At 35.9% G+C, this 16,294-nt stretch overlaps 3 protein-coding genes across 3 annotated transcripts; all 3 read right to left on the reverse strand.

The window, feature by feature from the left end:
* Positions 1-2,254: 2,254 nt before the first annotated feature.
* Positions 2,255-4,725, reverse strand: LOC121250323 (exopolygalacturonase clone GBGA483-like). The gene is made up of 4 exons (XM_041149424.1): positions 3,926-4,725; positions 3,472-3,783; positions 2,832-3,347; positions 2,255-2,713 (listed from the first exon to the last, which is right to left on the reverse strand). Exons 1-4 carry the CDS (start codon positions 4,073-4,075, stop codon positions 2,474-2,476), a joined length of 1,218 nt encoding a protein of 405 aa, XP_041005358.1. The 5' UTR covers positions 4,076-4,725; the 3' UTR covers positions 2,255-2,473.
* Positions 4,726-4,858: 133 nt separating this feature from the next.
* On the reverse strand, positions 4,859-10,499 carry LOC121250322 (threonine--tRNA ligase, chloroplastic/mitochondrial 2). Its single transcript, XM_041149423.1, has 8 exons — positions 10,057-10,499; positions 8,914-9,060; positions 8,617-8,764; positions 7,022-7,275; positions 6,489-6,866; positions 6,035-6,343; positions 5,701-5,901; positions 4,859-5,382 (listed from the first exon to the last, which is right to left on the reverse strand). Exons 1-8 carry the CDS (start codon positions 10,366-10,368, stop codon positions 5,122-5,124), a joined length of 2,010 nt encoding a protein of 669 aa, XP_041005357.1. The 5' UTR covers positions 10,369-10,499; the 3' UTR covers positions 4,859-5,121.
* Positions 10,500-12,092: 1,593 nt separating this feature from the next.
* On the reverse strand, positions 12,093-15,255 carry LOC121250324 (cytochrome b561 and DOMON domain-containing protein At5g47530-like). The gene is made up of 3 exons (XM_041149426.1): positions 13,732-15,255; positions 12,853-13,107; positions 12,093-12,687 (listed from the first exon to the last, which is right to left on the reverse strand). The coding sequence occupies exons 1-3, from the start codon at positions 14,362-14,364 to the stop codon at positions 12,361-12,363; spliced, it is 1,215 nt and encodes a 404-aa protein (XP_041005360.1). The 5' UTR covers positions 14,365-15,255; the 3' UTR covers positions 12,093-12,360.
* Between the last annotated feature and the right edge of the window lie 1,039 nt (positions 15,256-16,294).

A 16,294-nucleotide genomic window follows, 5' to 3' on the forward strand; every position in this document is an offset into this window, starting at 1 on the left:
CAAAAAAAGTATAGTTCTAACAGTTATAATCTTTACTACTGGGGAAAAGGTTTTATGGTAATCCACCCCTTCTTGTTGAGTAAAACCCTTAGCATCTAACCTTACTTTCTTCTTCTCAATGGTACCATTAGAATGGTACTTAGTTATGTATACATATTTGCAGTCAATTGCAGTTTTGCCAGGGGATAAGTCTGTGAGGGTCCATGTATGGCTAAGCTCTAAGGCTTCAATTTCTTATCCATTGCCTTACACCAGTCAAGGTTCTTGGAAGCATGTGTGTAAGTGTGTGGATCATGATTAGAAAATATAGTAGCAAAGAACATAGAGAAGGCAGGAGATAAGTTGTGATAAGAAATGGAAGAAGCTAGAGGAAAAGGTATATCTGTTGGAACGAATGCCATGCTCACTGATTGATGGGATGAGATTGAAGTTGCTTGCTAGCAATGGAAATCCTAGAGGTATTGAGGAGTTTTTCTGGTTCGAGTGGATCTTCTAAGAGGGGGAGGGGATTGGGAATTTGATATTAATGGAATGGGGGAAGTGGGAGGAGAAATGATAAGAAAGGCTGGTGATATGGGTGATGGTTGTTGTGGTTCTGAAATGATTGGCAAGGTAGAGCTAAATAATTTGAAGAAGTTGAACTAGAAGAATAGGAGGCTGAGTTGAAGCAGGAGGAGTTGGCAATGAAGAAAGTAGAGTGAAGTTGGGTTGATGGAAGGGAAACACATGTTCATGGAAGGTAACATCTCGAGAAATAAAAACTGATTGGGTGTTTAGATCAAGAAGCGTATATCCTTTTATCCAAAAGGGGTTACCAAGAAAGACACAATGTCTACCTTGAGGGTCAAATTTTTGTCTATGTTGAGATATGGTAGAGGCAAAACAAAGACATCCTAAAATTCTCATGTGAGAATTATGTACCCGGGTTTGTGACACGGTCACCAGCTCGGATAAAAATCCGGGCCGAAACCAACAACCAAAATCCAATTATCCGGGTTTCGAACTAGGCTAAAAAAAATCCATCCTGGATAAACAGCCCTAAGATGAAGTGTGAAATTGAGATTCATGCCCAAAACTTCTACTTTAATACTATATTAAATTAATAATTGTTCCAAAAGATTAAGTATTTGAATTATACTCTCTAGATAATGAAGAAACGGACCGAGAGAAATGGGATTGATTTAATTTCAACATAAGGAGAAAAAGATCTATGTTTGATCTTTCGAGAAATGGTAAAGACCTATGTTTCTAGCTATTAAAAAAATGGGATTTATAGCTAGAAAGACGAATTTTTCAAAAAAAATTTAAAAATGTGATTAGAATTGAAAGTACAAGGAGTTATTTCTAATAATATTGTACATTTATAAAGCGAGTCTCAATCGGGAAAGTTATTGACCAAATTTTCTTAAAACTAAACATGGTTCGAATGTAACACGCCATAAATGCGAATGTAAGATTGTAAGTTACTTGACGTCCGAATGTAAATTAAGACAAATATTAAGGTCAGAATGTACTAATGATCATTTCGTGTTCAATTGGATTTCATTTTTTTTTTTTTTTTTAAATGACTACCCATGCATGTAATGATATTTGATGTCCAAATGTTATGTGTATATTAATTCCAGCATAAATGAACTACTTTATAATAACGTCCGAACTTAATTACTTTGTGTTCGAACGTTATAATTTCATTAAAAACAAGGGACACCATACAAATAAATTAGATTATTGCCCTAACATATACCGTCCGAACAGCTTTATGAGACAGTATTTGATCAGAAGTTATAAATTATACACTTACGTACGTTCACTTGAAAACTAAACGCTCGGACATATATTAACATCTTAATATAATTATTTTTTGTTCGAACGTTATTTCATTTACAAAATGATTACATGCATACAAATGACAACCATTGTAACATTTAATTACTTTCGAATATATGTTATATAACAGTAATTTACATATATTTGAATGTTTATCTATGCATGTTCAACCGTAATGTTTAGATCATGTCCGAATAATGTAAATATCATATTTCAACCCGGCCGTTTAATTTGTGAAAATGTCATAAGAAATATTTTTAACGATCGATGATATTTTTTTATGCATATATATAGTTGGTTTGATCAATATCATATACTTTTCCTAGCTAGCTAGCGCCTACAATATTTATATATAGAAAAACACACACATATATTTGTTTTTAGCAAATCCAATAAATAAATAAAGGAAAGACAGAATACCTTATTATATATATATATATATATATATATATATATATATGGCTAGTATAGCTTACAATTATATTGGTTCACCACTCAGTTCATCACGCATGCAAGCATGACGACGGGGGTGCAACGTACTCGTACGTCTAACTGTTTTCTAAACCTATGAATGAACTTATTCCATGCTGCATGCATATTTGAGATTTTGCATTTAATTAAGCATATTCAAAAGGAAGCTGGTTAATTAATTATAATTAGCACAAGCGGGAGGGTTCAATTTGCCAGAAGCTGAAGGCTTCAACACGTTCTTGCACTCGGATGTAATAGGGCCATCTTTTCCATTGTATTGCAAGCTAATGTCGCTCATCTGCACATTCTTGCAGGGAATGCGTCTGCTACATGTAAGCTTCACAGCCAGCTTAGTTGCGGATGTTCCCCGAATGTTCTTGAAGCTGACATCGCTAATCTTGACACGTGATGGAACCTATTTATGCATGCATGCAAATTAACGAAGTCATTAATCACAAATACCAAAATTAGTACTAATCTTAACTATTAGTTTCAGAAAATATTGTTTTTTATGTAATTAATTAATTATGTACCTCTGCTTTGCAATGAGAATAAGGGCAATACTCTTGGTCTATAAGAAGAGGAGTGCTGACATTGTTCATCACAATATCCTCAAAAAGCAAATGTGAAGCAACACCGCTAGGAGAATCTGGCCATGTTTTTACCCTAACACCGTACATTGTGCTGGTGAGGGTACAGTTCCTCACTGTAACTCCCCTAACAGGTTGTTCGTTATGGTACTTTCCTAAGCTTCCAACACTAATGCCATGTCCAGGTCCACATGTCACCTTTTCAATGTTAATGTGTTGGCTTCCATCACCAAGAGAGACACAGTCATCCCCTGTTTTGATGTCTGCGCCAGTAATATTGATCTCGGATGACAAGCCAATATGAATTCCGTCTGTGTTTAGGCTTTCTTGAGGCGCTCTGATTATAATATGTTGAAGGGTCACGTTCTTGCAGCTTAATATGTTCATGTGAAACAACTTGCTGTTCAGCGAACTTATGTCCTGAATCTTCGAGTTGGTGATCGAAGTGAATGCCAAACTCTGCGCATAAAACCAAAGAATTATAATATTTAGGCTTATTATACACATTATGTGCCATATTGAAAAAAAAAACAACATTAACATATATGTATGTATGTATGCATGCATGTGAGATGGTACATACAATGGGCATTGAATTGCATGTCCCAGTTTTTGAACAGTTATTTTGGGACCAAGCAAGTGATCCTTGGCCATCGAAAGTTCCTGCTCCTGAGACCATCAATCTGTCGATGTTTTGGAAACTGATCCAGCCGTTAGGAGAGTTGAAAATGTTGAGGTCTATTGGAGCAAGAAGGTTTCCTTGAACCTGAACACTGACTGGTGCCTTGCAGGGTCCTTGTAACGTTAATGAACCAACCATGTATTTCCCGTTTGGTATCAAAACAGTGCTAGGATCTCTCGACACGCATGCTGCCTTCCAAGCAGTACTGATTGCCTAATCAAAGACCACCATTAATCCCAGAAATTAATTAAAAGAAGAGAAATAAGAGAGAGATTTTTATATATGTCACGTTAATATCTTCGAAATCCAAACGACATGAAGAACAATCGAGTTACATGCATGCAATTGCTTTTACCTTGCTATCATCTGACTTGCCATCAGCCTTTGCTCCAAAGTTTTTTATGTTGAAATCTGCACCATGGGCTATTCTGATGACTGAAAGCAAGATTAATATTAGGAGACATGTTGCTCCGGCCATGAGATGATCAGTATTTTTTGAAACCATGTTTGGATTTCTTTTTTTCTTATTTTCTATGGTAAAAGTCTTAGCTTCTTTTTAGCTTGAATGGTTAGGACGGAGATACGAGTTTCCCAACGATCGATAGGGGGTTACATTTATATACAAGTAGAAGAGTAATAGATCAGGATATTGCTCAACGCCACAAGAACTTCAAAAACCTAATATTAGGTTGGCTTATCTACAACCATTCAAACGTAGTCAAATTATACCTTCCTTTTTATCAGAAACCACTTGTGTGGTTGAAGACGATGATTATGGATCTCCAGCCAACGTACAGACCTAATAAACTATGACTTTCGCATATAGTTGAACTGCAGGCCTAGGCCAGGAACCAACATAACTTGGGCTTTATTTAGGTTAAGACTAAATTAGTTGACAACATTATTGTTACACAATCTCTTCAGTATATATATATGAGCTGTCTATATATAGTAGGTTTTTCTTCGTTGTTCAGAAAGAAAATAATGGCCCTAACCATGTATTTAGAGAGAGAATAATTCTTCTCGTTAGCCACTATTCACTACCCCACACCCCACACTCTATGAAAAAAAAAAAAAAAACTGTCAAGTGTAGAGTGTGAAGGTGAATAGTAGCTGATATGTAACAAAACCCGCATGGCGCAATTGCTGTGACAATGTTGGCAATGCTATCTTTTATAAACCTTATGAGTAAGTAGTTAGTCAGGTGCTGGTCTTGTTGCCATATATGTGATGTGCTACGTTAAGCTTGATGTAGTAACAGCATGGGTGTCGGTACACGTTGAAAATAGAATGAAACAAATGGTATGTAAATTGTATTATTTACCGTGCCCTTCAGAAACATTGTATCCTCGGGAACTCTCCTACACATTTTCCCCAGCAAACGATTACTAAAGAACGTATGGACACGTACAATGTTTTTGCAGTCAACTACATCCATGTAACAACATTGTTTCTATGTATCCATGTATTAGTTCCAGGTGTGTGTTTTATCTATTGGCACAGACGAAGACAAAAATAGGTAGATGGCATCATTTCCCAGCTACAGGTACTTCAAAATGAGGTTCTGTTCTCGGTGGCAGACTTGATCCTGCCTATGAAATCATCAATCGTCAATGTCCCAAGCTCTCCACCAAACCTAGATCTAATAGTTACAGTTTGCATCTCAACTTCCTTGGGGCCCACAACAGCCATTAATGGGATTCTCTGCTTCTCTGCATTTCTAATGAGTTTTGGCAAACGCTCTCCATGGCAAACTTCAGCTCGAATACCGTTTGTTTTCAATTTCTTCGTCACCTCATTGCAGAATTCAAGCTGTGTAAAGACATGGAACTATTTATTTAGTACTATCTTCAAACCTTCTTGGTTGCGCAACAAATTAAGTTGGCCTTTTTGTAAAAATTTATACTATCTATCGGGAGCATAATTGTTTCTTAGAATTTCGTGAAATATTCCCATTTCGAAATTTATGGTGATGGTTGCCGTGCTTGAGCGGCCCCATTTACTATGAGGAAATTACGCCTCAGATTATGCAATATACAAAAAGGGCAATTCAAATTGCATAGGCAACCGAAAACGATCAAGAAATCTACCCAACAGATTCTGAAATTCAGAAGCATGTGTAATATATACCTGGATGTCTGTAACTGGTAAAACTCGAGCTTGGACAGGAGAAAGCCATAATGGAAAATCCCCTGCATAATGTTCTATGAGAACTCCAAAGAATCGCTCCAAGGATCCAAGAACTGCTCTGTGGATCATGATGGGCCGCTTCTTTTCTGAGTTCGAATCAACATATGTGATGTCAAACCTCTGCGGTAAATTAAAATCAACCTGTAAAGTTTGCCAAAAAAAGATATATTAATAACCATAAGAGGTCATTTATAAAATTCAAAACAGTTTTTTAACCTTAACCAATCAATCCATAGACACATTAAATGCTGCAAGTTTTGAGTTCAGAAATTGCCTGTATGGTTGAGCACTGCCACTTCCTTCCTAGAGCATCTTCAATCTTAAGATCTATCTTTGGACCATAAAAAGCACCACCACCTTCATCAAGTTCATAGCTCCACCCTTTATCATCCAAAGCATCTCTAAGGGCAGATGTTGCTTTCTCCCATATATCATCACCTCCAACAGCTTTCTCTGGCCTCGTAGAGAGATTTACTTCATACTTGCTAAAACCAAATTGCAGTAATATTTCTTCTGTAAGATCTAGGACACCCCTGATTTCATCTTTGATTTGATCCTCTAAGCAAAAGATGTGTGCATCATCCTGCAAAAGAGATTTTGAGGTTGAACCAAAAAGTATATAGATTGTGCGATTTTGAGACAACAGAGTGCAAAAGTCCATCCAACTATTGTGCTATATTACAGTCACTATAGATCATAGAACAAGCAGACTTTGAATAATACTGCACCTGGGTGAAACCTCTTACACGGAAGAGGCCATGTAAACTCCCAGATAATTCATATCTATATACCGTTCCCAACTCAGCAACCCTAATAGGAAAATCCCGATAAGAGTTGAGCTTTCTTTTGTAAACCAGAATATGGTAAGGGCAATTCATTGGTCGAAGTTGATAAAGTTCGTCCTCGATGTTCATCTGATCATACATATTCTCCCTGTAGAAGTCCAAATGACCACTAATCTTCCAAAGATCTGCTTTGGCTACATGTGGAGTATACAATAGATCATAGCCACGTTCGATGTGTATTTTTTTCCATGAATCTTCTATCATGTGCCTCACAGTAGCACCCTTTGGATGCCAGAACACTAAACCACCACCAGCTTCATCCTGTGCAGTTGTAGCAAATAAGATGATGTATTGAATACAAGATTTAAATTTTGAATCAACAGCAATCTAACAACAAAATCCAATCAGGTAGAATAGTACATAATCAATCTGTACAAGCAGCATAGAACAATTTTGATATAATTCAAAATTAGTACCTGTATAGAGAACAAATCAAGATCTTGACCAAGGCGTCTGTGATCCCGGCGCTTAGCCTCCTCTTTGAAGTGAAGGTATGCTTTCAACTGTTTTTCATCCTCCCATGCAGTGCCATAGATCCTCTGCAACATCGGTTTCTTTTCATCTCCTCTCCAGTAAGCACCAGCAACAGATTCAAGTTCAACAGCCTTCCTGTCAATATTTCCGGTAGATTCAACATGAGGCCCAGCACAAAGATCCCACCATTCATTGCCTGAAAAGAACATTATATAACACAATGAGGTAAGACATTAGAAATGTTCAAACCTTCAAGAAAACTTTGCACAAGGAAAGAAGGTTACTTTCCCTCATCCTTTTACCAAACTAAACAACGTTATACTTTGACAAGACTATCCCTAAAGCTAAAAATGAGAGAAAATGATTAATATATTAACATTCTAAAAGTCTCTCTCACGTGTTGCATGTGGACCGAGACTTAAGGTCTAACGCGTGAAATTTTTTACTTATAGGAAATTGAGCAGAATCGGGATTTGAACACTGGACTATCTCATTGGATACCATGATAAATTATCACTAATCCCAAAAGTTTACGTTATTACAAAAAAAAGAAATTCAATCATTTAATCAATAAATAAAAACGATGGAAGGGAAGTTGTAGAATCATGAAAACATGAAGACATCGTTTACTTGTATATGATGTCAACGGAAGAAAACAAGAAGATTGAATTATAAAACTGAAAACATAGTCAAGGATTCAATCTCCAGTTCCCTTGGCAAGAAGATTGAGATCTGGAGTCCATCCAACTATCTGCACACAACTATGTTAAATCAAGAAGATAATAACTTGAACAGCAATGCCAGACTAATAACTCAAGTTTTCAGTGTGAACAACAGCAACTAACAAAATCATTTTCCCTGGCACAACCCTGCTCCCTCCCATTTACATTCCCCATATTCATCTCCCCATATCTATCTCCACTATAATTTAACCCTTGAACACTTTGAAAAGCCGATGCTACACAAGTCCATCAGCCAAATAAAAAAATTCATCCTCAGTTTAGCTCTCTAGCACTGTAGTGGATGCAGACTACAGATGATCTGCATCAATAGCTGACTTTATCAGACCCTTCAAAAACTCTCCACCAACAAATGAAAAGAGCAAAAGTGCCATGGCCTCACAAATTTAACATCCAGTGGCACAAATCACTACCAGATCAAGAAATTCTTCCGACATGTAAAACAGGGAACAGGCACAATTCATTAAAATCTATTGCACCAAGCATAAATCATATTTTGAAGACAGTTCACTTGAACTTGAAGGAACAAAAAAATGGCATGCCTTTGTCACACTGATGAGGCATCTGCAATAATTCAAGGGCAGAGAGACAGTGACTTGAAAATGCACAGCACAATGCAGCGCCCATTCAAGTTGCACTTGATTGTTTAGCATTTCACACCTTGATATTTTGAAAGAACCCCACAAAATTTAGAAGATCCTTAGCATGTCATTACTTGTCAATGACAATAGAATAGCATATGAAGGTAGAAAATTACTATTAAGGGAAACTGATTTGAAAACAGTGAGAAGTCATACCAATATGATAGATGGTTATGGGATCCTCCTTGATACTGTCCAAAATCTCTATTTTGTAAGGTTCATTGATAGCCGCTATTCTTCTTTGGGCTTCATCTCTTGAGACTTCCTCTCTTATAAGAGGTAAATTTCTAGCAATGATCCGATCCTACAGATGATGTAAGAAATAAATTCTGTACCCTGAAACCATGGACTAATGAATGAAGAGTTTCCAAAGCTCATAAGCTTCCATTCAAAAAAAAAAAAAAAACTAAACAAGAAAAGGGAACACATGGATTGAGTATCTAATATGCTTACCATCTCCTTCTTGATTCTCTTCAAGTCTTTATCAGTCAATGGCTCGACATCAAAATCATAATAAAAACCACTATCTATCCATGGCCCAATTGTCACTTTCGCATCTGGGTAGAGCTTTTGAACAGCCATGGCCATCACATGTGCACACTGTATTGATGAATATCAGTTTATTAGTCCAAAGAAAGAAATAAAAAGCATACGACAAAAACAGAAAACTTGAGTGGTAGTCCAATTTGATGATACTGCATAAATCATTACTAAAGGATGCAAAATAGTAAGTGTATTGATACGTACGCTCACAGGTAAGTAATACTAGAGTCTTCAAATCCGGCTTACAAATGTTTAGCTCAAATTTAGATAAAAGATTGCTTTTATCAATTTAACCATCCACTTTTTCATATAACCTAAATCTGACTCTCTATTTTAGCTATCTACTCATTGTTCCATTTAAAAATTCTCTTTTATTATTCTTGACAATTGATTTTCTTTAGACCTATAAAAAAAAAAAAAATACTCTCCTTGATTCGTTCTTAATACTTTATTTACTTTTTTCTCCTATGATCATATTTTTAAAAATTCATCTTTTCTCAATCGTTATATTTTCAAAAAAATTGTAGTTTCCCAACAGTCATGCATTTTCCCAACCAGTGCAAAGACATGGTCAAAAGGACAAAGAGAGTGCCCACGGATGTATGAGATAAAAAGAGCTGAATGCCTGATTGGAATGCACTAATTTTTGTATTAAAAATTTATGGATTGTTAGGTGAACAGCTATAACAAAAGTTGGCTAGCACTGTAGCGGCTAGACATCTGAGCCATTATAGCTATCAGTTGCATGACCTTTTTAGCACTATCTTGGCATCTAGCATGATGACAGTGCTCTACCATTGAACTAAAAGTAGATACAAATTGAAAATTTTGATACGTTACAAGTGTAAAAAACAAAGAAAAAAACCATTTGTTTCAGGTAGCATTTGGTCATATAAGACTAAGAGTGAAAGACCCATACTTCAAATCAATATAGAATTGAACAAAAACAACACTAACACAATGAAAAAAAAATCCCAGCAAAAAATTTGAAGAAATCACACACAAAAGTAACAAAACAAGATCGTTCAGTTATATCAAGGTATTATACATTACCGTGTGGCGGATTCTGAGCAGCTTTTCAGAGGACTCGTTGGTTGGCAGGACTATTTTCTCGGTTTCCTCATTCCAGGCATTCTTCGTCTTCTTCACCAAGTTGTCGTTTTGTGACAAAGTTGCAGTCTCAGACCTATCCGTGGATATAGCCGAACCCGTTGTGTGCTTCTTCTTCAACGTCATTTTCGAGGAGAGACAACAGGTGGGAGTGGAAAAGAGGCGTTTTGGCAAGTGGGAGAGGGAGGGTTTGAGGAGAGGAGGGGATAGGAAGGAGATGGAAGTTGCCATGGCCATTCTCTGAAGAATTAACATTGGCTCTGAGTCCTCTCGTCGGTCTGTCTCCGGGCCTTTAGAGTGGTCAGTCTTCTGACTTCCTGAGAGAGGATTTTTGGGTGAAGGTGTGTATGTGGTGGAGGATTTCTGCGAAGACTTTAAGGAGGGGCAATTTACAATTTACGATATTTACTAGATATATGTATAATTTTTCAAAATATGAGTTTAAACGTTGAAAAATTCTATTTACAAGTGGCGGATAATATATATAGTAAAGTATCATTTAATTTGAGAGAAAAATTATAAAATTTTATCTTATAAATCAAATATTATCATTCAAGTGATATAGATAATATGTTCTACACATCAACTTGCAAATAGAAGAATTCTAAGATGATATTGAATCACATTATCACATTCATTTAAAAAATGTTTAAATATCTTACTTTAAAATAACATTATAATCTAAAGATTTATAACAACTCATTATTTATTGATTATATTTTATTCACTCAAAAAATATCCTTTAATTTAAAAAAAAAATCCATATACATTTAACTAATACTAGATACAATTTTAGAGTACTCAAGTCTCGTATACTTTTTTTAAAAAAATAACGCTCACTATTAAAAAATAAATCTGTTTCACACGTGTCCCACATTTTCCTACTTCTCTGAGAAGAAATGTAGGAGACATGCACACCCTAATATAAGTAATTTTCCTATATATTTATAGTGCATATTTGATATTGTGATAGGAAATAAGAGTTTTTTGTAATAATGTTTTACTATAAAGCTCTACAATGAAGAAAAGTTTATTGTGTGGTAAACATGTGTCTAAAATGTTTTTACAATTAGTTACAGTAGTCCTTTTATTTTATTTTTTTAATGTATAGTTATATACAGGAGCTTTTCAATTTGGTACTTTTTCAAAAGAGGAGTTTCATGTTATTTTAGATGCTTAAAACTTTTTTTTATAAATTTACCAGACATATTATTTTTTAAAAAATATCTTTAATTTTAAGCTATTAAAAACTTAAAAACACTTTTTAAACTCACAAACTCAAATCCAAATGGGTAAAGCCTTTTGTTAAATAATAAAGGATTTAATTGTTAGTAAAATAAAATTAAAATAAGAACACATTTTGAAATCTAAAACCAATTACGTGATCTTTTGAACTAATAAGTAAAATTAAACGCTGCTTTGTGGCAGAGGATGAACAGTTTGAAGCATACAAAAAGGTCCAAGTGATTAAAGAAATCTCTGTTCATCTTAATTGCATGCCAAAGTTGTCAATCTATGTGCAACACTGGTTATGTCTGAGAACTCTAGCATTTTGTTTCCTTTTCTTCCTTCTTTGTTTATACCTTTTAAAAAGGTACTAAGAGAGTATTCTAATAGAGTATTGTTATGCACCAGTCACTATTCACCCTGACAACTGATAGGTTTTTTCTTTTTTCTTTTCATAAAGTGTGACATATTTTTCATAAGGATAAGGTATAGGGTGTGGGTTAGTAAATAGTGACTAATGAGAAGAATTATTCATTTTAAAATGATGCTTTCAAGTAAGTAGAAATCATAGCTCACATTTGGTTTACAGCTTGAAAATTGATGACAATCTCCATTCAATTGTTTATTTAAAACTGGTTTTTCCTTCAGAGTAAATTTATAAACAAGCTCTTCTCCTCTTTTTTTTTTTTTTTTTTCACATCAGAAGAACCTCATTCACAATGTTCAAGCCCCACAACAACAAAAAAGATGAATTGAAGAAGTAAAAGATTTAATAAAACATGAAGTGCATATATATATATATATATATGCAATAAAATTACACTCTATGACTGTCCAGACAACACTCTACTCATAAATGAAATGATAAATCCCTACAAGGTGAAAGACAAAATCAAGTAAATGAAAGTAATAAGCTCTCTCTTAAACATATGGTGAAAACCCCCCAACAAAAGTAATCAAGAGATGCATCAATCGATCTAAGAAAGACACAAAGGCTAGTCATTCTTATCCTTAAACAAACTACACCCCATTCTCTGTTCTGGCACCATAGCCATTTGCCCCGTTCAGTCCATTCCCATGGGAGGGGTACTTTACTGAGCTCGTATTTTTTCTTTTGATAACAATGAACCAAGTAAAAGCTTCCAAAATAGCTGCACTGACGCCGAGGAAAATCAGGATTCCGATATATATCTTCTTCCACTTACCATCGGGACTCAAGATGTCAAAACCTTCAAAGACGTTAACAATGCTCAGGATGATGACAGCGTATCCAATAGAGTGGTGGTAGATGTTCCAATACAACCTGTACTTGTGATCCTTCTTTGGCCTCAAAAGCAGAGCAAACACCTACAAACATGTACAAAATGACTGTAAGAAAACTATAGCAGACACCTTATATAATAATTGACACTTTTAATATAGATAAGCGGAATGTTATGCAAGAACAAAGGATGAAAAGAACATCGAAATTTTTGGGGAGACAAATACATAATGCATGGTGTAAGGGAGTACCTGAAGTGTTCCCATGCAGAAAAGGACTATGCCGATGTTCCTATGGGTATCATAGGTAATGGCAGTGGAATCGCTGCCAAGTTTTATACCCGTGGCAAATCCAGCAACTCCAACAATATAGGCAGAAGTTTGGCAAGCGACATGTAGATAAAACCACGCAGGATCTGCAGACTTGAACACCTTTAGGTACCTAGCAATCACGGCTCCCATAGGCATCAAAACTCCCCAACTAACCGCGTTTAGTACACCATGAATCTGTAAAATGATCAATCCAATTTATAAAAATCATTAGACCAATGAATATTTGAAGAGTCAAAGAAAGAACAATGGTTCATATTGTTGAGCAGGCGAAAAATGAATAGATAGATCTGTGTTGTTAGTATTGTTAAATATTTATGCAAGAAAAGATTGTTATGTATGTAAAGTTGAGGGAAGGACTTAAAAATATGGTTGTCAACGGTTGAAATTGATCGAACCCCAAATATTACCTCTCTGAGAACGATCGCAAAGATTGTGATCCATACTACAGAATTAATTCATTAACAAGAGGAGATGATCTATGTGGAAGGGCATGCACTCACTATATGTCAGGGAATGGGAAGTTGGGGAGTTTCAGCTAGATCAGTATTTCCGACCGCTAACTCTCGAGGGATATTCAACTTGCCATGGAATATTTTCCCAGAAATCTATGTAAGTATATATGTTCTAATATAGGTGTCGATCACACAAAAACCCATCAAAAGGACCCCAGAAGATTGGTAGTTGAGATGGCAAGTAGACCCCTTAAACTAATTTAACAATAGCAATAGGTAATTAAGCCAAATGAGAAGAATTTATGCTAGTCTATGACTTTACTCCTGAATAACTCGAATCACTTACATTCTTCTTTCGAAGCCTTGGAATGACCACTCCTGAAGGTGTTGTGGCCGTGGCATCGAGAAAATTCACAGTGCCTGTTGATCTCATATTATTTGAACTTGATGCAGTATTATGCGAACTAGGATTGTTCCCATTCAGAGGACCTTCTTGCCAGACTTGGTTCACCGTTGTCTTGCCACTATCAAGGGTTAATGTCGCAAATATAAACATCTCATTGCTATTCTCAAATGTTGCAGAGAGATTTGACACCGCAAAGCTCAAAGGACCCTCTGTCAATGTTGATATTGAATATGAAGACACTGGGGATGTGTATGCACTCATGCCTCCACTGCTGTTCTGAAAGGCCACAAGAGCTTGTGCCCCTACCATTCCTTGTCCATTGGGGTTGAGAGCCCACGAAATCCATCTCGAGCTTGAGGTTCCAGTCACTCTATACGCGATATCAACTTGGCTGGATGATTGATCATAGGTCCAGTGAAGGTATGAATTCAAAACAGGAAGGTCTTGGCATGAGCTGTATAACTTGTTGTTAGAGAAACCAGTATAGCTCTTGCAGGTTTGAGCAAACGATGAGGCACACAGAGAGAACAGAACACAAGAAAACAACAACAAAGTAGTCAAAGGTTTTCCCATGGTGAGAGATACCAATCAGAGGACTTTGAGGCTATGCCTAGATCGAAATCAATAGCACGAGGAAAACAAGTTCTCGGTATCTGGGTATGCACCAGATGATGCTGAAATCCTTTGCAAAGGGTTTTTCTTTTCTCTATCTAGGTTTCAAGGATTTGGATCAAAAACCAAAGCTTGAAGATAGATGTGTTGCAGAGGAGGTGCGGTGGGAATGAGAAGAAGGGGAGAGAGAGTGGGTGTTATATATTGTTGGAATAGTTGGGTTTGTTGGACTAGTTGGTTGTAGAACGTGTCTTCATGAGGCTACTACGAATGTGTGATCTATTCGTGTGTTGCCGAGTCCAATATATATATAAAGAACTAAACATGGAAACTTAAAAAATTAGGATGTTGTTTTGTAATATATCGTAATAAGCATATGGAAGAAGAAGTCATGTTTCCATCACACCTTCACTTCCCAAAGTTTTGAACTTTCTATTCAAATTGCCTTGCTAGGTCTTCAAGTCCAACCACTCTCCTTGTTCACACCTGCTTTTGTCCAGACCCTACAAATTTCCAAGAAGCTTAGTTCATATTCTGAGAACGTGGAAGAGCCACCCAGGAAATTAATTCCGTTTAAAAAGTAAAGGCAGGCAAGGTCCCACACGTTGAATTAGCAATAAGCCAACAAATAGAAGTCTCCATTGCTGTTTGGAAAAACAAAGTCATCGGCAGAAGTTCAACCCCGGCCACCTACCGCGGAAAAAGAAAATCGAATCCAGTTGGTGTTTTAGGAAGAAATATCTATGAGAAATTAAAATCAAATCTGCAAAAGGGAAGTCGTACCAATTTTCGTCAAAGAAGATGACAGAATTAAATACCATAAACTTCGCTATTGCGTGCCGAGAAAACCAAACCTTCGTAATTAATTTTCTTTTCTCAATGGTGCAGTACGGTGGATGGACCATCACCAATTCCAAACGGCAGTACATAATAATAATAATAATAAACGAAAAAACAAATAAGTGTACTTTCACTTTTAAGACCGAAATAAACGCGTTGACTCGGCCCCATTTCCCATTTCATTTTACATGTTTTTGAATTTTCACACATGGGGGAAACTTGCAGACTGGACGGAGATTAATTCTGCAACCTTGACGGCCGGCGTCCACACGCCCTGCCAGTCGGTCAAACCATATAAACACGTCATCACCGTATGTTCCCTTGATCCAAAGGCCGGGGCTGAAGTCAACACGGGGATGAAAGTTTGGAGTGGGGGTACTTGGTAAACTAACATCTTATGGTTTGGTTGTTTGATTCTCAAAGTACATGCGATTTGAGTAATTTTATATATAGTTGTAAAGTGCGCAAGCGTTGTATAATTATTGCATAATCATTTTGAAAATGAATATAGAGTTTATTATTAAAAAAATTTAAAATTTTTTTAAAGTGATTGTACGGTACTTATGCATTCATGACTATAATTATCATCTGTCAAATTATTAATTCCATATAATAGGACACGAAGACTATTATAATAATATTTAATTAACACATTCGTTCAGAAAAATAAATCAAATTTACTGAAAATGTATTATGTTGAATGATCTTCATGATCTTATAACGGTTAAAATCAAAGAAAGAGAGATGTTCTTCCTAGTGCTTGACGTACTGGTAAAATCTCTAAATCAATATCTCACCGGCCCATTAAGTTCGAAATTAATAAAAGATTATCACATGAAGATTGCATTTGTTTATAATTGATTATAAGTATGTATTGCATGCCAGCAAATGGGGACACGAGACCATGTGATGTCATGTCATGTCACCTGGGATCTGCATGGATGATAGATGAGGAAATATATTTACAATCGTAAATTATGTAATTACTGCATAATCGCTTTAAACAAAATGAATAAAACACATAATTTATATGAAAAAATTAATTTTTTAA

This window comes from Juglans microcarpa x Juglans regia, chromosome 2D (assembly GCF_004785595.1).
Source record: "Juglans microcarpa x Juglans regia isolate MS1-56 chromosome 2D, Jm3101_v1.0, whole genome shotgun sequence".
NCBI lineage: Eukaryota > Viridiplantae > Streptophyta > Magnoliopsida > Fagales > Juglandaceae > Juglans > Juglans microcarpa x Juglans regia.

Excerpts from the sequence above, each read along its gene's own strand:
- LOC121250324 (XM_041149426.1), bottom strand. The coding sequence starts at position 14,364 with ATGGGAAAACCTTTGACTACTTTGTTGTTGTTTTCTTGTGTTCTGTTC. Across the intron at positions 13,108-13,731 it reads CAAGGCTTCGAAAGAAGAAT|ATTCATGGTGTACTAAACGC; the intron begins GTAAGTGATTCG and ends ATCATTTTACAG. Across the intron at positions 12,688-12,852 it reads TCTGCATGGGAACACTTCAG|GTGTTTGCTCTGCTTTTGAG; the intron begins GTACTCCCTTAC and ends ACATGTTTGTAG.
- LOC121250322 (XM_041149423.1), bottom strand. The coding sequence starts at position 10,368 with ATGTTAATTCTTCAGAGAATGGCCATGGCAACTTCCATCTCCTTCCTA. Across the intron at positions 7,276-8,616 it reads CATAACCATCTATCATATTG|GCAATGAATGGTGGGATCTT; the intron begins GTATGACTTCTC and ends TGTTCTTTTCAG. Across the intron at positions 6,867-7,021 it reads TTGATTTGTTCTCTATACAG|GATGAAGCTGGTGGTGGTTT; the intron begins GTACTAATTTTG and ends ACAACTGCACAG.
- LOC121250323 (XM_041149424.1), bottom strand. The coding sequence starts at position 4,075 with ATGGTTTCAAAAAATACTGATCATCTCATGGCCGGAGCAACATGTCTC. Across the intron at positions 3,784-3,925 it reads GCAAGTCAGATGATAGCAAG|GCAATCAGTACTGCTTGGAA; the intron begins GTAAAAGCAATT and ends GTCTTTGATTAG. Across the intron at positions 2,714-2,831 it reads ATTCTCATTGCAAAGCAGAG|GTTCCATCACGTGTCAAGAT; the intron begins GTACATAATTAA and ends ATGCATAAATAG.